Source organism: Calliopsis andreniformis, chromosome 9 (genome assembly GCF_051401765.1).
Source record: "Calliopsis andreniformis isolate RMS-2024a chromosome 9, iyCalAndr_principal, whole genome shotgun sequence".
Taxonomy (NCBI): Eukaryota; Metazoa; Arthropoda; class Insecta; order Hymenoptera; family Andrenidae; genus Calliopsis; species Calliopsis andreniformis.
Window position 1 is genome coordinate 1270384 of NC_135070.1, and position 22659 is coordinate 1293042.

At 40.3% G+C, this 22659-nt stretch overlaps 1 protein-coding gene and 1 long non-coding RNA gene across 3 annotated transcripts; one reads left to right on the top strand and one right to left on the bottom strand.

Annotated features, from left to right (window-relative positions):
* Window positions 1-1546: 1546 nt before the first annotated feature.
* Window positions 1547-10378, bottom strand: LOC143183050 (uncharacterized). 2 transcript variants are annotated; one of them, XR_013002551.1, is made up of 3 exons: window positions 10219-10378; window positions 9341-9685; window positions 1547-1850 (listed from the first exon to the last, which is right to left on the bottom strand). It is a non-coding gene; the product is annotated as an uncharacterized LOC143183050 (long non-coding RNA). The 2 variants fall into 2 exon arrangements; XR_013002552.1 differs by lacking the exon at window positions 1547-1850 and adding an exon at window positions 3265-3333.
* Window positions 4205-22135, top strand: LOC143183049 (MOXD1 homolog 1). Its single transcript, XM_076384425.1, has 10 exons — window positions 4205-5387; window positions 18495-18647; window positions 19189-19362; window positions 19448-19531; window positions 19922-20111; window positions 20205-20470; window positions 20559-20977; window positions 21137-21336; window positions 21420-21550; window positions 21858-22135. Exons 1-10 carry the CDS (start codon window positions 4428-4430, stop codon window positions 22017-22019), a joined length of 2739 nt encoding a protein of 912 aa, XP_076240540.1. The 5' UTR covers window positions 4205-4427; the 3' UTR covers window positions 22020-22135.
* Window positions 22136-22659: the final 524 nt, after the last annotated feature.

The following is a 22659-nucleotide window of genomic DNA, read 5'->3' on the forward strand; positions in this document are numbered from 1 at the left end:
TATTGTCCAACATAAGTTAAGGAAGATGTCTTATTTCATGCGTGTAATTTCTTTCCATATAATACATACTGTAAAAAAATAGAAAATACTGCTATGGAACGTAAGTAATGCTGGAAAATAACACAAACCTACACAAAGTCTACACAAAACTAGTACTAAAGTGCTACATCTTATTATATGTGAAAATAAAAGCAGGGCCACAGTAATCGATCAGCATCCAGTAATTGTTACTCTTATCCTAGTCACACTTGTATTTAAAAACATAACCATTTAAGCAACACATGGAACTTTTTACAACAGAAATAGAAGGTAAAGATAAATTTTGCGTTAGTCATCAATATATGACAATGGATGATGATAAAATCATTTGTGTCATGTTGGACTTTCGAGGGTTCAGCATCATTAATTATATCAGGGAGTAACGGTTCTTCATCAGCAACTTCTGTAATATTATTACGTCCACTGCTATTCTACAAACAGGATGTACCAACAATACACCAAAATCTCTTTCCTTGAACAGAATTCTAGAAGTATAATAAAAACCTTGAACGTTACCATTTCTTATTCACAGAATTTTTAACACGATTCAACGAAATTCGTATGCCAATGCATCTCTGACGCACACGCAAGGACGTAACATAAGATTCATCGAGTGCAAGACTGGAATAATATATTGAAATCGTCGTTTCTTCCCTTCGCGAAGCTTCTCTGTTCAATCTCGAACTTCTGACTCCAGAATGTTTGCCTCTTTGACTATCATGAGCATAATTGAATTAGAAATACAGAGTGGCACGATAAAATGAACATGTTTGAAGCACTAAAACAGTGAAGTGACAGAACTATTGGAAGATGAGGGTTTCAGTTTCTTGCAGGACCCTGACTTGTTATTATCTGTTTACATTAGACGACATTTCCACTCGATACCCCAATTTACCACGTTATGCTTCTAGTTCAGCTGTACATCGAACGCAATAAAACTGATGAAATCTTTAAATGAATATTTTTAGGAACATTGACACATTACATCTGCCAATTGACGACGAAACTCCAAAAAGCAGATGGTGCAAATGCGTTGGAAAGTTAACTTAAGCAGGTGTAGCCCTGGTGCACGCGACAGGTGAACGCTGAGAACACGCGCCCCTTTTAATACTTTGGCATATATAAAAAAGTATTGAAGTAAAGAACCCCGAGAATTCACAAGGCGATTTACGAAATTAGTGTCGTCGATCGGCAGTAATAACTGTAAAACGTCTCCAAAATGATTTGCATTGAATTCCAATCGGAAGACAAACGAGTTAAGAATCAATGATGAATTCTCTCTGGTTGGTTCGCGGCTCGGAGTTCGTGATTGTGATAAAAATGACCCGTCATTCGCTTCTTATGCTCCCTGCACATCGCAAGGCTTTGGTTTTTCCCAGGATGACGAGATTTCCAAGCTGATACCGAATGTCTCTTCTAGTAAATACGCAGAGGACGTCGAATAATTTCACCAGTAGAATACTAATTGTAAGCACCCAAGCTCTGGCGTCTAATTCTTCCACTGACCACCAAGGAGTCGAATATATATTTATCACTTGAAAGTAGACATCAAGCGCCTAAGAGGTTTGTCCTATATCAGTGTAACTTTGGTATCGCCATGTGCCGCTTATAAAAGAGCACATTTCTACATTCGACTTTTTTTCAAAATTTCTTTCTAAATTTCCAAGAATTTCGATTACTCTTGAAGCCTCCTAAACCAGGAATTCATGCTCGAATAGCCGTGTTTCCATCACTTCCCGCCTCCAAGGGAATCATGATTTATCCTCGTCGAAAGTCCCTTTGGCACGAATCCTGCTCGATCCTCGGCTACCCTGCGAACAAAGAGGTAATACCAAGACTCTGGTTGCGTGTACACGCGTATCTTTTCATATAAAGGAACGAATTCTGCTCTTCCCCGGACAATACGCGATACCTGACCGACAGAAATTCCGGGAAAACCGTCACTGTTCGATTTCCTGCGCAATGCTCCGAGCAAGCAGTTCGTGAAAAGGACACGACGCCAATTCGTAATCTGTCCGCGAACGATCCATCCGGCGAAACTAGTTCCAAAAGAGACAATTAATTCAATTGAGAGAAACTATCGTGGCTGACAATGATCCGAATTATGATTTATTCGAAAATATTAAGCCAAATTCTAGAGAACGCACGTGGCACGTAATCTACTATCAATACTGAAATGAATCGAGAAGATACGCTTGCTCCCTCCGTTTGTACGTTAAAAGTGGATCGAGGGAAGCAGATGGAGGATTAGTCCGGCAATAGTTCGGTGATATTTTCGTATCGTCGATTCGCGTCGGATGGATTCATGAGGGAGCAAGGATAGGTTACCCTTTCTCCATGAAGCGAGGAGTTTCAATGTCAGTCACAGGAAGTAACTCGATACAGTTGGCTTCCGAACGCGCGTGCGGTCGCTTAGGAATAATAATGCGTTTAACGTGACCACCGAATGAGAGATATTTTCCATAGAACAAATTGAAAACCACAAATGCTTTTAAATAGGGCAGGCATTCATACGTTGTAGGTGACTTAGGTTGAGATATAGTTTGGCGCAAGACTGTTTTGGAGCTAAGAAATTGACATTGTTCTGAATTATGGAGATTATCTGGAATGAATTGACTTTAAAGGTATTAAATTTAAAAAAGTTGTAAATTAAGTATTGACCTACTCTGAGTAGAGTTTAAGATTATTTTCTGGAGTAAAATACATATGTGTGTTAATGACCACCTTGATCACCACTTGCACAGTATATTAATATGGTGGAATTTTCTATGAAAATTCGCAATACATTTAATTAAAAAGTAACACACACAATTTTCATAAATGTGGGACACTAATTAAGATTGACCTAAATAAAATCTATCACATGTATGACAGTTTTTGTTGTAAAAGAGACAGAACGTTATATTGTACATACATCAATCCAGTGCAAGGAGTTAATAGATTACTAAAATATGTATTAAAGGTAGCATACAAAAACATTACAGCTGATTTAATATTCGAGCAAGTTTTACGATGAACCATGTGTTAAGAGTAATATATATAAAAAGAAAATGAGAACCTCTGTGAAGCAGAAGGGCGCGTGCCAAGAGTTCACATCTGCCGCAGTTGTTTTCGCAGCCCCTCGTTTCTTTCTGGAACACCACCATCACCACTACCACCACCGATAAATGCGTCTCCGGTTTCAAAAAAAAGGCTTCCGCAGGAAGCAGTACCAGGCCTTTCCGTCGCGATCTTTCCGGTTCCTTCCTCCGCAATCGCCAAGAATTTATCCTTGACGGAAGGAAGTCAAACCCTCTAAAAATTTTTGTAAAATCAGCTACTAATTTACTTCACTTATAAAAGGACAACTCTAAGCATCATTTCTAACGAAAACGAACTTCTATGTACAATTTTTTCAATGTCCAATTTTGTGTACAAATGTATCTAAAAGACAATGAAACATCTAGTAAATAGACTAAAACAGACAATTGTTAGTCAAGGTTCAATTGCATTGATTCTTGTCACGAGAGGAATCGCAGCACTAATTACCCATTGTTTATCTAGCGCTATATGCTTTCTTTCAAATTGTCTCGTCAAGGAGAATAGTTACGGAACAAGAATAATAAGGGGAGAAATATTCAGATGGTGCGACGATTTCCTCTTCCTTTCTGCTGCCGTTCCCTCTTTTCAAAGAACCCTTTCATTTGTCGGCTTCACAGTGCTCCTTCAAAACCGGCGTAGTAGCGTCTAATGACCATCAGTCTGAACCACAATTGCACTTCTATATCTTACAATTTCGCTCAATTTTTAAACGTTACCTTAAGAAAAAATAATTAAAGGACCCATGAATAATAATCATATTTCAACAAACCTAATCTCTAAAATAATTTCATTTCGAAACAGGGGATCCTAGCAGGGTACCGAATGGAGTTGCTACGTGGCTGAGCGAGGGCCCGAGGAAGGGGACCAACGCAGGTAAGCAGCTGCAAGCATCTGCAGGGGCAACAGCAGCCTCGTGCTTAAATTAGTCCCGGCACAACTGTCGTTCGTGTAACATGCGAGAGGATCGTTCTCGAGTCTCCTGTTTCGAGTAGTGAATTTTCTAACAGAAACGAGCGTTGATTACTCTTCATATTTTTCATAAAAGGTGTAAGTGATATCGTCGATACCGAGATAAATTAAAAAATTGTCGCAATAGAATAATAAAGGCACACTATTAAAGAATTGAATCGGTGCAACTTAAACTCTGCTATTATGAATCGTAATTACTCCAAAAAGAGGTGAAGATATTAATTAACAATTCAAAGGCCTGGATGGCTCCGAATAAGTCGAAAAATTAAGGGGGAACTGAAATCCAGCGATCGTATGAAGGTTCAAAGAAAAATCCACTACAGAAGAAGAAGAGGAAGATGCTAATACTCAGACTTATAGTGATGTGGTGCGTCTGCTGGATGGCCAGGTGTGATTTGCTGGACCTGTACGTCCAGCATATGGACGAGACCATGAAGACCTTGGCCTACAGGAATAGACACCATCCGAAGGACATCTCGTCCAGAATAAAGAGGAACCTTCACGAGGAACCGGTGCTTCGAGTGGGCACATTCAAGAAACAACGATTGGACGTCGACAAGGAGTGGTACGCACAGTGGAAAGCCAAAAGGAAGATCCCTTACAAGGAGGACGGTTTAGATTTTCCCAATTCGAGGGAGGAAAATTTGGAACCTGGTCAGCACGAGCTCCTCAGCAACTCTAGTCGACCTGCAGATAGGGAAACGGAGGAGACAACAATAATGACGACGAAATTTAACGAAACCCTAGATACCTTTGATATTGAACTATCTAACGAGGATCCATCAACGTCCAACGATACTGCAACATCGTTTGAACAAATACCCGAGTCTCGAGAAGAAACAACTCGACAAGAGGAATTCGGAGTAGAAGTCGAAATCGAAGGGAATTCCCAATTCGAGATGCTAAGTGAGTCTATTACTGTGCCTCCGAACCTCTACGATGATCCTATTCTAAAGAGGATCCCGAAATCCCGGGACAGGGTCCCCAAAAAGTACATGCCACTAATGGACAAGCTGACCAAATTATTCAAAGGCTCCAAGTATGACTCGGTCGAAGAAGTGGATAATAGGCCGAAAAGAAGCGTGAAGGAGCCAAAGTTCACGAGACGCGAGAAGCTAGACGACGATGGTGAGGTGGTCCTCGAATGGGATCCATCGGACGAAGAAATGGTCACGTTCAAGGTCACCGCCAAGACCTTGGGCTATGTTGGTATTGGATTCAACGAGAAAAATCATATGAAAGGGGCTGATATCCTTCTCGCCTGGGTGGACGATCACACGGGCGCTGTCAATCTTCTGGTAAGTCTTCCACTAACTTCGATCTTGATCTCGATCTGCGATGATCGATGGGGGACCGGTCGCAGAGGTATTCGTCTCTGTGATCGATAGACCGCCGCGGGCTGGAACGACAGTAGGACTCTTTTGACTTTGTAATTTTGATCCCCTAACATATGATTCGAAGTCAATTGAGTGAAACGTTACATGGGAATTTGTCTATAGCGATACGATCTATGGAGACGTAGGTATTACATTAATTTATTGGCTACGAACGGCGTTCATGTAATCATTTGCGAACATGTATTCAAAGTATTTCAGAATATGTAGGGTGAGTTAAAAATATAAAGTGAATGTCAAAAATTCGTATGATTTTATATTTTTGTATTTTAGCCATTGTTAAGATCAATATTTCAAAGTTATAGAACGTGAAATGATTATAAAATATGACCTTGAGATATTGATATATGTATGATAAATTTATGAAAATATTACAGTACTTTATGACATGATAGAAACAGTAGCCTTAGTTATCATGAAAATGATTGGAATATAAATGTAGAATAAACTTCTTTCATTCTTCGTGTGTATGTAATTCAACTCTAAAATATAACCATCTAGGTTATATCTATCTAGGGTTTCGAATTATAAACAAAGTTATGAACCTTCGCAGTTGAAATTCTACTTAATACTCAAAAGATAATTAAAAAATATGAGGCTTTGATGAATATTAAACATAATGCGTTTCTGAAAGGTTCTATTATGTTATGAATCTCTTTTCTAACCACTAGAATGTGTTACTATTGCAGAAATCGTAAAATTTAAAAGGGGATGTTCTAGTTATGAGTTCTTCAATTCTAAAACTACTACTGAGTATTTACTACTGCAGATCTTATTGCCAATAAACATGAATTAAATTCAATAACAAAAAGTTCAATTAATTCGATGGAAGTCTCTATTATGCAACAGTGATCATGAAATTGTTAAGAAGTCAGTATGTACCTACTTTTCGCTATCTTTCTGTTCCTGACTGTAGCCACTGAAGAATCAATTCCTCGACTTCGAACGCACCCTAACCGCATCTGCACTCGTTGCACGAATATTCTAATCGGCAATTAGCATAGGACGCGTGAGAATAATCGACGATCTAGCTGGAAACTCCGTCCACCGGTTAGCCGGTAATCGCGTGGGAAGAACTCGTTTTCTTCTTATCGATCCGCCTCGATCCATGATTTCTCAAGCGGCGCGCGATTCTATTTCCGTCCTACGATATATGCAACGTGCCGTCAGATAAATGCTCCATCCTTAGTCGAATGATGTCCGTCCTCAGGAATGAGAACGAGCGAAGGTATCAGCGTTAAGTATGGAAGAGGGAAAGAGAAAGAACGATATTTAATGGACTGGCAAGTTTTTCGCGATTCTTCCCTCGTCTCGGGACAACCGGAGATCTATCGACATTGAATCCCCGTTGCAGTGAATCGAGTTTGGCGGAGAAAACAAGGGAACAAAGAGGTGGCGGGGTGAAGGTCGGGGACAGAGGGGGGTTGTGAGAATACAAAAAGGAGGGGCAACAAAGAAGAAGACGACGACGACGACGAAGACGAAAAGGAGAGACGAAAGAAACCGAGATGAAAAAGGAGGTAAAGAAACGAAAAGCCAGAGAATTAAAGGAAGATTAAGAAGGCGGCCAAGGCAGAAAGGAAGGTTGAAACAGCAGTTTGAAAGAGCTGCGAGTCTGAAGGAAGGACGAGGAAGAGAAGAAAAACAAAAGGGGTATCGGCCTCTCTTCTCCCCCATCGGACCACCGAATTTTTCTTGAGAAACACTGCTCGCGTTTTGGTTACCGCTTGTGCGATCCGTATTAATGAGGTTCGTTTAATTAACGCGTCACCCAACGCTCGACCATGATTTCCCTTTCGTCACGATGCATAATAACGCGACTGAAGAACGAGCGATCCACGTCGTCTGTCACGATTTTGGACTCACTCCAGGTCGTTCACTTATTCGTGAACGCGCACTGATCGGCTCGCTTAAAGTATCGCATAAATTACAGGCGAGATAACTTTGTATCTCGGGAAAAAACTCGGGGTATTAGGAGCCAACCGTACGTTCGCAACAGGATGATTAAAATAGAACTGGTTATCGGAACCTGCTCCGCCTGGCTTCTCCGAATTTCTAATCTTAATTAAATTTGTATCCATCCGTGGTTCATCAACGGGACATCCAGTAGCTGTTTTAGAGTATTTTTCTGTAATAACTCTTCCATCGATCCTTCAAATAAATATATACGTACACTATAAAACAGCCGTGATTAATGAAGAACTGAATCTTTCCACTTTTGAAAGGTCATGAAAATTATGCAAGAACTTATGTGAAGCGACACAAAAATCGCAAATCCAAATGCTACTTGATTTCTAAAATTTTAGAGTCCTACTTCCTTTACTGCAAACACAAAAAGAGGGACACAGGAATTCCACTAAATCAGCCGCGACTTGAAAGATGGCTCGTCGACGTCTCAAAGTCAAATTGGCAATTATTTGAAATCTAAACTGCCAGCACGAAGGAACGACGCGAGGATCTCCGGCTCGATTTACCTGGTCCTCCTCGTTCAGGGGGACGTAGGGTGGGATAGAGAAAAAAGACACAAGCAGAACTGTAAGCGAACGGTGAACGCAGGTGGGAGAAGAGCGAACCGAACGGCCGGTAGAAAATTAACGAACGTCCAGCGCGTTCCGCCGGTCGAGATAAAGTCGTGATAAATTTACGTCCGACGAGGGCAGCGAAGCCTTTCTGTACCGGCTTCCCCCGATCTACCCTCTGCTCTTCTCGCCCACGACGAATTCGAAATCCGCTGGTAAACCTGTGACTGTTCGGATACGTAACTATCTACTTTAAATGAGTGCACTTGGAATGGGCGTAAAGTGAGGAAACGTCGAACCTGCTACTTATAACTACATATCGATACAAATTTTTAGAGCTTGTTGAATTTTTTATGAAAAGAGAGAAAGAGTAAGTAGGTAATAGTGAGACTCAACAAGTTGAATTTAAGGATTTAGCAACTTGCAACATTGTTGATGTTCCATTTTATTTTTCTTCCACACTTTGAAAATACGCATCAGTTTCAACACGTTTTGCGAGACATTTATGCCTTTCGGGTCTATTAGTTGAATAGATTGTGAAACTCATTTAGGATCTACAGGCACATTTTTTAATCTTGGATTGTAAGATTACCTTAACCACCTTAATTTCCATACCTTTCTTTTTCATTTATATAAATCGTACATTATTTGATTCTTTCGCGACCGAATGATTTTTTGAGCTTCCTTTATTTTTATTTTTTTGGTAGCTAGGCTTCCAACATCATTCTTGATGTGATAGCAGAAAAAAATAAATGCAACATATGTATATGTCCCACTAATCACGAAAGGGTTAAATAAATTTTCTTATTGTTCAATATACGGTTATAACGTTTAGGCATGATTTTGTTGATTAAACTACAAAACCTGAAATTTATCTATCATCTAGTAATCTAGTACTACTAGTAGTAATCTAATACTACTAGATTACTAGGTAATCTAGTAGCTTTCTATATGTATAACTTCGCCTCCAATCAGAATTAACGGAATTAAGTAGCATTTATTTTCCATTATGTTATGCTACCTATATTAATAATAACAAAGATCAAAGCCCACTGACTTTCCTGTACAAAGAGATAAATCGATACAGCATTTCACTCAGGAAAAGCATCTAGGTCAACCCATCATCTGTACCGCTTTCTGTTACTCAGGTACACCGTTAATCGTTGTTACACATTCAATTAAACATCTCTTCCCCCGGGGGAACACACGAACTACAGAACCAAGCTTAGAATCGAACATGCGAGGTTCCTGCCGAGAAATAACTCTCAAGGTATTCGTATATATCCGTATATATTACATTAGCTGGATGTAGGAACGTACAGGGTACGAGATACTTACAGGGGGTACAAACGAAAGCGAAGAATGTACGAGACGTTGCGTGACTGAACGTATGTGACGAATACACACACGAACGCGCGTAAGGGAGGAGAGACCTGCCGAGTGGCATAGGCATGCGGTGTTCAGAGTTGCTTCCAGAGGGGCCCAGTCAAGGCCTCCAGACATCGGGCCCGGGGGGAAGCTGTGCGCGAATCTTTGAACATCGTTGCGAAGAAAGGCGAAAAGCGGTCCTGGATCCGATGAACCAACCGACACGTGATACCTTTCGCTTGCTTCGAGGTCTCTGCGCGCTAAGAAACAGCCTCGAGACGATTGCCAAGAGGAACAGATTGGGAGGTGATTTGCCTGGAAAAGATAAAGTAGAGATAATTTGCATTAATCTTAAATCACCTGGTCAATTTACGACGAAACTTGAGATAAATATTCTACGACTTAACGATAACGAGTTGCGAACAGGATGTCACTTAACCTCTTATGAGAAAAACTTCAAAGTGTACCAATCGTTTAGAAATCTCCATATTTCGAAATATTCAAATTCTCAGGTTTTCAAAGTCAATTTCCAGATAGCTACTTATTCAAATTTTCAAATCCTCGAATCTTTCAAGAAAATATATAAGTACCTGTAACACACTACACAACTTTATAAATTACTGACCATGTATTCTCAAAAACAAATATTACCATACTCGGCTCAACAAATTCATTAAAAATCTATGCGTCCCGCTTGAGAAGTCTTCTTCGTTACATACAAAACGGACCTGCACAACTCATGGTCCTTTGAGAGACTTTTTACTGAGAAAGCGCAACAACTCACATCTTCCTGTACAATAATCTTAATTCCTCGATTAACGACATTATTTTCTCTTGGTTCCACTTACCCGCAACCACGACTGTATTTTCTTTCTTGCGTGCTTACTTCGGCAGATCTGACGTAATATAAATGTAACGGAAAGGGTGGAGAATTCCGTGAACGCCAAAAATACAGAAAATTCAGCAAGGAGCCTCAGTATTCATCGCGAAAGACGGGCGATGCACGTACGACGATTACGATCGTAATTTATTACAGGCAGGGGAGCGGTTCGTTTCGCAAAGTGAATCTGAAATGCAGGTAATCTGCGATCCGTCCATCGTGGTCCAGCGAGGGCCGAGCAAGACGCAGGCCGACCAGTGCGTGCGTAGACGCGCATCCTTCCTTCGTTTCGCCGCGATTTTTTTCTCATTATCTTCGACGCATCCTGTTGCTCCTTTTTCACTCCCCGTAACCAGTTTCGTTCGTTTTCGATCCAACTTCATCCCCTCTCGTTTCCCCTTCTTGTCTTGTCTGACAGGACTATTCCTCAAACTCGACGTAACCGAAGGGAAACACAGCTCTTTATCGCGTTCCGCGAAAATGCATGAAGCCCTTCGACCGACATCACGCATCGGGGTTCCCCAAACGCGCCGAGGGAAAGGCGTCGATGCTTGGCGACGTCAAAAATTTGTCCAGCGTGTGCTTTCGCGCGTAAATCACGCGACTTTTCCTCGATCGCGATGTCTCCGAGTGGTTTTACCACTTTATCTCGATCCAAGAGCAAAGTATGCTTTACTCTGTTGAGATGTGAAGAGAAGAGAAGAGAAGGGGAGAGGCGAGGTTTCAGCCGACAGGGAGAGGTATATTTCACGGATTAAGATTAGTTCTGTGGTCGGCAACGCTTATACTCAATGTGTAGCCGATGCTTGAAGTTCGTAGGTCATTCTCTTTTTATGAAGCACTGTCTAAGCCTCTTTCACGGTTAATGTGCACATTCATGGTCCTTGGAAACTGGCTACCTGTATCATTAAATGTGCAGGAACGTTTTTTCCGATGAGAAATGAGTAAATTATTGATTCATCGGTAATTTATACTCGCGTGTTGCGATATCGAGGACATATTAAAACAATTTCATGTTAATGTGGTCACCAATGAGCCTTAATGCAATTTTTGGTGGAGTCTAATGCAAGACTCGTTAGCGTACTTGCAGAATCAGATTAAACAGAGTCCAAAGTATGATTTATGGTTCTTGCATCGTGAAACCGGTCGACCGGCTACAAATGAAGTATACGGAGTACAAAATTGGAGAAGTTACAAATTGACACCTTTAAAGTTGCAGTAAAATATTGCCACCGTATAAGAAGATGAAGGTTCCTGAGAAATTATTCGATCCAAGTTTATTCGATTCGACGTGGATAAATTTTAAAGTATTCTTATTCGACACTGCATACTTACAGCGCGGTGGGAGCTCACAAGTTCATACTACATGACGTTTCCTGCCTTCAGTCTCTGTTCACGATACCGTGCTTCGTTTTCTTCTGCTTATGATTCAGTGCTCGAAACTCTGGCTATTTTATGATGAACTCACGACTTTGCTGCTCTGAGAATGCTGAAATGCCTAGAAATAAAAATATGTACGGTCATTCAGTATGCCTGTAGTAAAGTATTGTTTACCGTGTTGTTTGATTCAGTTTTGCACGTTTGTTTTCATATCTTCACTGCTGCTAAACTTGACTCTACTTAGTGACACCTTCAGGGAGTCGAACAAGAATGAATATGATGAAGCGAAATTTAGACTTGTATAGTCCATGTAACAGAATCTCTCGCAGTCTAATTTTCAATAGTTATAAATATTGATTGCATAACAAGAAAGGACAAGATCAAAAGACAGTTTTTTTTATCTGTAATCCTCATCGTTATGTCATTACATAACAATTTTCAGTGATTTATTATTCCCCAATTTGCATGTTGCCATGTATAAATTCATAAATGCGAGTTTTTAGAACTGGATTTTACACCTCAATTAGTCGGTAGCATCCATTCGGCCACTTTTCAATTGATGCACACACTTATACAAATTTGCATGATTGACTCATATCACTTTGTTTAAGTATGTAATTCTAGAGTAAATTTCAGGTAATTTATCATCTTTAACTGCTTGGGGTTTTGCTTAGTTCTCGGTACCATAAAAATAGGACGAATCAAATTCGTCATAGAAACCCACGGAGTAAAAACATAAAATCTTATAATAAAATGCTGTCTTTTCATAGCTCACTTTTTGAGCGTACTTATCATTATTAACTGACCAATAAAGATTATGTATATTTCGATATACATTGATATAATTGACAAACAACTGTTTTAAATAGCATACAGAAATGATTACTTACGACTTTGAAAATACTATATTTCTTATTCGGAAGTATTTAAAATAGAGCATTTGTCTCTTTACTTATTGAATGACCCTGGTCTCTACATATGAAACGTTCATTTGCTAAAACGATTAACTTCACACAATAAAAATATTTAATATTCAACAAAATTGAAAAAATAGAGTTAATCAGTTTGGCCTGAGAACGACTCATATAAAGTCAAGTTACTTTAAAGTTGAAATTAAATTCTCAGGGAGCGCTTATTGCGTGCAAACAAGCATGAAATTATTTAACATTTAAATTACAGTCAAATTAGACGTAAACTGTTTATATGAAGAACATGAAAAATCTACGTAACAGTCACCACATCAAGCACATAATTAGGTTCCTCTTTAAAAACAAGAAATATGATATTCTTGCGATCACTACTCGTCAAGAAATTTAATAGTCTTTATCTTATACTTAGCTATAAATTAACGTTCCTCATCTTCAAATAGTTAATGAAATAATATTCATACAATCGACAGAATCGAAAAGGCAAAAGAGGGTCGAAAAACGTCTCCATTCCGTAGGTCTCACAGTCTACCCTGAAGGCCAAAGAACAGACATGAATTAGCACCAGCGGCGGTTTAGCCAGCGCCAAACTGGTTCGCGGAAGCCGATTCCAATAACTCGCGTCGCTTCTGCGGCGATAAATTCACGCGGGGCAGCCAGATCTCGCGAAAGATCGCCACGCTTGAAATTTACGTTTAACGATTATTCGTCGGAGCTGTCGTATCGTTAAGAAGAGACCAGTGGGACTTGCTGCGAGACGGTCGGTATTTCAAAACCGAATATCCAGCGAGACCGAAGAAGCTCGGCTTACGAGGAATGTTTGAGGGAACGCGAATATTCAAAGGAAACAAGCAAATACGCTTTGATAGGCATAGGAACGAAAGAAAGCTATGAACGAAGAATCGAAGCATTAATGGGAGGGATCATTAAAGTCTGACCAGCGATCGTGCTGTCTGGTACATGCCGTAGAATGAGAGGGAGAGAGCCAGGAGCGCAGACCTTGACATCAGCGATTCCGCCGCGTTTTAATTCGATTATTATTCCGCGTACGCTCGTAAAAGTTACCGCGATGAGCTGTAACGAGTTGGCGAGTGTAATTACGCGTAACCGCGTACCCCTGTCAGAAGCGGGACACGTGAGAACCGGATCGTGTTATACGTAGACGCGGTCAAAGGTAGGCGCGCGTTTATGGGAACGGGACGTGGTCCATATACTGAGGATCCACAAATATAATATTTATTCTTGTCTTTATTCGCGAAGAACATTTTGGTAACATACGTGAGAAAATGCTCGAGTTACTAATCGATTTCTTTGCATAATTTATTTGTTGCTTATACATACTTAAAACGCTTAGATGACAGGTGGTGACTTTCAAGCCTTAGCCAGTTCATAGATAAGTTGGTATTGTAAATTTGGAATTTCGTATGAAAGATTAAAAGACAAGGCTGAAAACAGAAGTGTTCAAAATGTCTTTTTCGGATGTTTGGGTTTCTATCTTTCTTCTAGGATCATAAGTATTATGAAATATCAGTTTTATGTGAAGTATTAAATGCAGTTGTTGAATAGATAATAATGAAGGTGTAACTAATTATAGTTGCACATGATCAATCTATAAGACTCAAAATTAAATTCAGAAATCATTATAGCATTGGTAATATAAACGTATGCTCGATAAGTTAGAAATTGGTTATTTGAATTTCATTAATTCTTTGTAATACTTTGAAGTATATTACAGGGAAATCGCATATGTAGTACTACGTAGGTATAAATTTGTTAGACTACATAGACGTTACTATTTCAGATATCCATATCTTGCAAGTTATTAAATGTCTACACCTAACCATTCTTCATACATAGCAAGATACTTGCATATTATTATTCTTTGGGTACACAGACAAATCAAACCCTTCCCCTATTAGTAACTTAAAAACACTACTTATCATGCTACACGGAGTATTCCAGATAAAAACCGGGAAACTTTGCCAACATATTTGAAAAATCATTCTAAGTAAAAAATGTTATACTTATAAAAGGTGAAATGATATAAAATTATAAACCATAAATAATCAGATGCATTCAAGTGACAACTTCAAATGATAATTATTTATTTGCAACTATACCTATATATGTTTCTATGCGACTGCATGAAATTGAAAGTGTATTTAGATTGAAAACCTTATACACGTTAGCAATTGATAGCAAAAATCATAGAAGCTATTGTTAGCGGGAACAATGATCTTTTTTATATTCTGTGAATGCAGTACATTGAAATACACCTAATTACAGGCATACAGACATCGATTAATCATTTCAAACGATATGTGTAAACCAATCTAAATCAGTATAAATCAATGTAAAATATACTTCTAAATAAATGGTTACCAAAAAAAGTTAAAAACTTGAGTGCACTTAATTACTTGTGATTTATATCACTTCCTCTTCTATATCTCCATATTCACGATAAATCGACTCATGTTGTATATCGCCATACATAAATATTTTTCTTCAGAATGATCTTCCAAATATGTCGACAAAGTACTAATGCTTCTAATTCTGTACTAATGCTTTCATAAATCACTATTAAAAAAAGAAACTGATCACCTACCGCGAGTCTTAACAAAGTTAACTTGTATAAAGTCACTGGACTCTTCCAAGTCACTTCATTCACTTCTCTGAGTAGTCAATTGCGCCTTGTAGTCGCATCTTTAGAGGCAACGCAAACAATCGTACCCTCGAAACACCTGGAATGGAAAACTGTTTGGTCAATGGAAGACGTTAACGAGGACACGCGCTGCGGTGTACAAATGTTTTCTCAGTGATTAGAGGGTAGTCGCCTTCGGCTGGACCGTCTGGCCGACTCGCTTTCGGTGACCGGTAGGTGGTTCCCTAGAGCTTCCCGAGGACGATAGGAAGGCCCTTTATCCCCTCGGAGGGATCTCTTTGCGCGCTACCAGCTGCTGTTCTGCCAGCTGCTAAAAAGGAGAGCCACTAGAAAAAGGAGAGGTAGCCCGGGACGACGGGACAAGGAAGAGAGAAAGAGAGTGAAACAGAGGGACCGAAGTGGTCGGGTTTCTCGACGAGATGCTGGAAGAAGACGGCGATGAGCGTAGGGGAAAAAGCAGGGTGCGCGAGGAGGACGGAGAAAAAAGGGAAAGGAATACGGGGCCAAATGCGTTTCAAGGCGAGAGAGCGAAAGAGTGAGGAGAAGAAAGAGAAAGAAGAGAGCTACCTCCAAAACACCTGGCAAGCATCGTCCTCATGGACGTGGCGCCTCATGAGAGAATTTCTCTCTTTTTCTCCCGAGAGTCCAGGCCCATGGGAACCGCGACGATCCACCGCGACCACAAAGGGAACCGTTTCTTTTTTGCGCCGCGCCTCTATACACTTCGGAAACTATTTCTCAAGATAGATCACGCCGATAGAAAAGGGCTGTTAACATTTCGCTAAGCTCGCCTCCCTCGTCTCTGTATTCTCGCGCTTGAATCGTACGCGGCTCGTACGAGTTTTGTTTAACGAATGCTCATCGGAAAGGATAAAACAGGGGTCTTCTGAAACGTACAGGTTTCTCAGGAGACCGTCGCAGGAAACGCGAGTACCGATCCATGACGTCACATCCGTCGAATTAATTTTCCGCATCCACGCACGTATGCCTCTCTTCCCATGCATCGATGATTCTCTTCGTTCGAGGATACCGAAACTTCAGGTCCGACATTTCCAACTGTTTTTCCCTTTCATCTTCGACTTCGTGTCGTCGATTATCATTAGATTCACCGGAGGGCACGAAGGAGGCTGCACGACGCATTTGTTACTAGCAAAAGTCGCGAAACCTGTTTCTGAAAGGAGGGCGCGAGAGAAACGAGCAACTTCCTCGTTGTCAGTTTCTCGTGACTCAGTTGCAGAAACCAGGTGTCTACGCAGGGAGCTTCTGTAATCGTTTGCATAATCTCTGACGATCTCCGGGCACCGTAGAAATTAGCACGTAAATTCGTCCTGAAGGAAATCGATTTCCCTTATCAAGAGATTGCTTCGATGCGGCATTCGTCGAATTCAAAAATCGCCGGCTCGCGTAGCCTTTTTTAATTACCATCTTACAATGCCAGGGTCGTGTTAATTAACCTGGCAACGATGAGAATATCCGGATACCATGAGAAATCCCCCGCGAACTTCGTGAGAACGCACTCGAACTTCAATGGAACGATCGTGATTAAAAAAGAATCCGCAAGGATTGCAACGCGAATGCCAAGCTGACGTCAAACAGGAATTCGAATCACCCACGAGGCTGAGTTCCTCTGATCAACTAGTCGGAGGCGTTATTGACGAATCAACGCCTGGCTAACAACTCCTACGCGTCTCCTTTTACTTGATACTTTCGCGATGCGCGTCACATTATTGCCGCTTCCTTTTTGCACGCGCTCGTTACAAAACACGCAGAGAGCATGACGGCGCTCGGCCAATTATTTCGATTCATTATGAACAGGAAGGGGACTTCCCTTCGGCCTCTTGCAAACTTAGCGCCCAACTGTAATCGGAAACCAACGGACCCAAACGCCTGAGGCTGACCTTACGATGTCCTCTTCCTTGAGATACACCCTCTTCCAGGACGCTGTCTTATATCAGTGCTTGGCTAGTGATCATTACAATAAAAATTAGAGTACAGTGTTTACTCGTTATAACCCTCAGGTCACGGAACATACAGAGAGTAAGAGTAAGAGGTATCTACTTAAAGCCAACTCATATCTCTGATTTGTCTTTTTTCCTTAAAAGTAAAGCTGAGGAATAATGAAAGAATAATTCTAAGAAATGGAAACGAAGATAGGAGAATAATAAGAAAATACTTAGATACATATACGTTTCTACCTGTAATGGAAATCTATGAAAATTCTTGACTCTGATTGGTATTTTAAAAACGTACCATAAAATGAGGCGAATAGAAACAGTGGGGGAAATAGAAACTTAACTTTAGGTAACAGTAAATAAAATTTAAGTAGTATTAGTAACTGTAAATACTATTTAACTAAGAATTTAAATAAGTATTTAAATAGTATGTAATAGTATTTATATAAATAATATTCACTATTGTTTCTATTCGCCTCATTTTATAATACATAATATATGAACAGATTTTTCAAATAGTACACTAATATTTTAACACATTCACGACTTATAACGTGGTCCTAACTCTTTAACTGAACGACAGTGACGTAGTTTTAATGGCGTAAAACTGCGTCACTGGTATTTAGCTAAAGAATTTGAAAGGACGTAGAACTACGTTACCGGTCGCGAATGTGTTAATGATATTTTGTACAGTGCAACAACTTAGAATATTAAAATAAGAAATGTACAATTTTACATGTATACAATTAGTAGTTCAGGAGATATTTAATCTTAAAATTTAAAAAGGCCTAATCTACTTTAATTTTAACACGTAAAATTTTAACTTCACATAAACAGAATTTTAAGCATTGAAATTTAATCTAAAAAACCATTAAGTTAAAACATATTTAACCGACAAAGCCTTACACAATTTTAACATTAAATAGCTCTTAAATTATAACCTCAAGCCAGAGAACTCAATTATTATCATTGACAAAGATTCTTTTTAAAAGAACTGTTCTATAAAGACTCTATAGAATATTAGAATTCTAGAAGACATTCTTTGAAAAATCGTCAACGTTGAAAACTCTGAAATCGCACGCTATGCGTTGAACTCTCTGCGAAGATACTGGAGAAAGTGTGGAAGCACGAAAGGAACGAATCTGAGCTGACTGAAAGTTTCGGTGCGCTGTCGAATGTAAACACCTGGCGCTCACCTGACCCGATAAACTTCTTGTATTTGGTCCAGCAGCGAACCGGCGAGTTTCGGGGCCCTCAGGCTCTTCGCTGCGTGCGTTGACCTTGCTCGCGCGCGATTTCAGCCTTTTCCCCTTTTTTTTTGCAGGACTCGCACGGGATTGAGGATCCGGAGGCTGCCTTGGTCACGGACACGTCTCAGGACGTGAAGGTGCTCGGTGGCTCTCAAAACGAGACACACACTAGCGTGATCTTCTCGCGGAACTGGCAGACCTGTGATCCCCAGGATCATCGGCTTACGGTGAGTACGAAACCATAAAGAAGAAAACCAGTATACGGGTTATTTGGTTAAATCCGATTTGACGTGATCCGCAAATCTCTTAGTTAATTATCTGAAAGCTCGAGAGTACTCAGCTGAGGTGAACCATAATTCCGTGGTTAATTAAAAATCGTAAAAAAATAAACTGTCCGACATTCGATCCAGCTGGTGGTGGCTGGGAACAGAGAATAGCCGGTAAGATTTACAACGTAGGTTCCGTAGAAGCCCTGTAGAATTCGCAGAGGTACCATTCGATTTATGCTCGGCACGGAGGGACCCCGCGACTTGTAGAGGCCCTTGGGCCCCGCTCCGCCGAATTCCCGCGGCGATATTTAGCCGTTTAGCATGCCGTCCGCGAGGTTTGTGCCTTTCCTCCCAGATTCCCACCCTCTCGCCACGGTGGGTCTAAACAGCCTGCTTTTGAATCTATTAAAATACTTCTTAACGAACCTATACCCCGTCGAGCAAGATTATCGACCAATGAAATGAGAAACTTTACCGGAAATATCGCGTACCATTGCAGGGAGACACCATCCGAGTTCTCTGGGCGCTGCATCAGACTGATCCTGAACTGAACACTGCGATCTGGCCAGGCGACAAACGAGGAGGCAGAGCGTTGAGGCTGAAAACGCCTGCGCCCCATTCTCCACCGCAACACACAAAGGATATCACCTACTGGGACGTGAAATTAAATCAGGTAGGTGTTAACGCGAGTTCACAAAATGCTTAAGAATCAGTTTCCAGTAATTGCCACGATTAATTGTGTTTTCTTTGATACGTAGCCGCCGGTTTCAGAGAACGCAGATACTACATACTGGTGCAAGATCTTCAAGGCGCCTCATAAACAGAAACACCACCTGATCGGGGTAAGCATTCGAAATTCTGTGAACCGCGAACGAAGGATTGGTATTCGGTAGTAGGTCTCGCGTACCCTCGCGCAAAGTACGGAGGAATGCCGCGAGGTTGGGCCTGATTCGTATGTGCTTCACGAATCACGGTCATCTATGCCGGACGCGGCACCGTATACACGCACGTCATTAGAATAAAGAAGGCCCTCGGAATGATGTCATTCCGTGTCCGAAACGTTCCACGATTGACAATGGACTCCTCTGAAAGACATCTCACGAGAGGAAAACCCAATCCAATCCGATATTCCGAGAGTGTTTCGCATCACAGTGATTCTTCTGCTTTTGCGAACTCACGCGATCAACAAGTTAAACAACTCTGTCGTTCAGAAGGCAAATTTTTCTTTTCAGTACACTCCACTGGTAGAGAAAGCAAACGAGGATCTGGTGCATCATATAATACTGTACGAATGCGCATCGACTTTGCCGATTTTAGGACAGCACGCAAGAATCGTCGGAGCACCCTGCTATAGTCCCACGATGCCTCGGGAATGGGAATCCTGTCTGCAACCGGTCGTGGCTTGGGCCCGTGGTAGCCAAGGTAAGCTTCGAACATAGTTAAACAAGCCTTACTATTGCTAATGCTACCATGGTGATTATTGAGCGGATGAATTGCACGATTTGCTTCTTTCAGGGGAATGGCTTCCGGAACATGTTGGCATCCCCATCGCAGAACATAGCGAAGGTTCTTATTATATGTTGGAAGTGCACTACAATAACCCAAGCATGAAGAAGATAGCGGATAGCAGCGGAGTAAGACTTCATTTGACGCCGAAACTTCGATCTGAGGAAGCGGGAATTCTTGTTGCTGGAGTAGCTGTGAGTCCTCTTCATCTGATACCTCCGAAGCAAAAGGAGTATGCCACGGCTGGTTACTGTACTCCTCACTGTACGAATACGGTAAATAGTAATTTTGAATTATTAATTTGTGACAGCGCTGTTGACTGATCTCGACAGGTCTCTAAATCGTACGATATTCTTCTCGCAGATGTTCCCTGAAAATGGAATAAACGTCGTTTCGGTAGTATTACACTCTCACTTGGCTGGCCGACGATTGAGCTTAAAACACATACGTCAAGGCAAGGAGTTGCCGAGAATTGTCCAAGACAATCATTTCGACTTTGAATATCAACAGTCCCATACTCTTGAAAAGGAAGTGAAGGTGCTTCCAGGCGACGAATTAGTCGCCGAATGTGTCTATGGTACCTTAGATAGAACGAAACCAACCTTGGGAGGATATGCCGCTTCTCAGGAGATGTGTCGGGCCTTTGTGGTTCACTATCCAAGAACACCACTCGCGGCTTGTTACAGTATGACGCCAGTTAAGGATCTCTTCAAGACTCTAGGTGTATACAGTTTCAAGGGCGTCTCTATGGACCACTTAGAGAAGCTCTTCCTAACAACCAGGTGAATATTCATTGCACACTGATAATATTTCTTATATTACATTATCTGATAATATTTCTTATATTATATTATCTGATAATATTTTTTATATTATATTATCTAATAATATTTCTTATATTATGAGGACTGAATTTGATAACTCTATGAATCTGTCCTCAGGCCAGATGCTGTGACGATTCCTTCCATGGGTCAGCAGCAACTCCCTGTTTATCCTGCGACCAGGCCAAATGAGGGCAATGATGAGGAAATTATCAAGGAAGCGTTGTCAGCATTAAGGGCTATGAGAGATTACACAGTAGAACACGAAAACGATAACGTCTTCACACGTCTCGTCATCGAGGAACCTCCAGAATTCAGAGGTAAGTAATAGATCTTAATTCTAGTAAGTCATGACAAATTGATTATATTAATTTGATTTATAAAAAATATTTATCTTTAACAGGTCGAACTTTGGCGGAACACATATTGGCACTACCCTGGACGGAAGAGCTTCTTTCGAGATCCATCGAATCGAGTCTTTACCACGGCAGGCACATGACTTTCTGTAGAAAAAGGGATGACAAACTTGCTTTGGTAAATTGAACTTTGTATGCATAGGATATTTGTCTATATCTTGTGCTCGTATCTAATTCTGTGCCTTTAGATTATAATTATTTATAAAAAAAACCTTTATACATAAATTGAGGAACTATTTTTCTATTTGAACTTACTTATTAACATGTAAGATTAAAAAAAAAAGTATCATACTTTTAATAAAAATTCTGTTTTTAAAAATATTTTTAATTCGAAGACACAAAATTATTAGGTACGAATACAGAAATATGGACAAGTAGTTTCAATTCTCACGTTAAATACTTACCAATTTTATCTTGCTTTATAGCCAGCAGACATTCAAACGTTCCCGAATTACACGGCCCTACCAGAAGTGAACGAAACAACTTGCAGCCAGATCGGTACTCCATCTGTTGCAACAAGAAGTTCGTATACTACCAGTGTCCTCACATTCGTTACGATCACGATCGCAGCGATCGTCGTCTATTAAAGTCGATCGATCTCTGAATATAATGTCAATAGAGAGCATCGCAATCGATCATTGTACATTAATTAATCAATGTATCCATCTGAAGAATGTCATGGCTGTTTGAAACAGGCTAAGAACGAAAAAAACCGTTCAAGTGCATTCGCGGGCATATTTTTTCTCCTCTCGTTGAGAGAGACGGCAAAATTTTCGAAAAATTTTGACGGTTCCAATACGATTTATATATATACAGGGTACGCCAAGATAATGGGACGAAAGAAAACTTTAATTGCAAAGTGCTTAAAGACCGGTTTTTTATACATAGGCGATGCCCGTTTAACTTGTTCCATTATTTTGGAACATCCTGTGTGTGTATATACATATAAATATATATGATATAATATAATATAATGTAAATATACGACGAATGTATTTATAATGGTGCACGCGCTACGAATTCCTCCTCGCGTATTTTATATGAATTTTGTATAAAAAATAAACGAATCTGTAAAAATGAAATTGGTTTCTCGGTATCATTTAACCTGATATATCTAGAGTTAAAATGTAAATTGATCTAAGTACATGTTTTTGTTTTCGAGATATTGGCATTTACAGTATTCAATTTCAATCATATCTTATGAACTTGTGTCTTCTCGAATTCTTA

Bases quoted from the DNA above. Each gene is read 5' to 3' on its own strand.
- LOC143183049 (XM_076384425.1), top strand. From the start codon at position 4,428: ATGCTAATACTCAGACTTATAGTGATGTGGTGCGTCTGCTGGATGGCC. The intron at 19,532-19,921 runs GTAAGCATTCGA...TTTTCTTTTCAG, and splicing joins AGAAACACCACCTGATCGGG to TACACTCCACTGGTAGAGAA. The intron at 21,337-21,419 runs GTAAGTAATAGA...TATCTTTAACAG, and splicing joins GGAACCTCCAGAATTCAGAG to GTCGAACTTTGGCGGAACAC.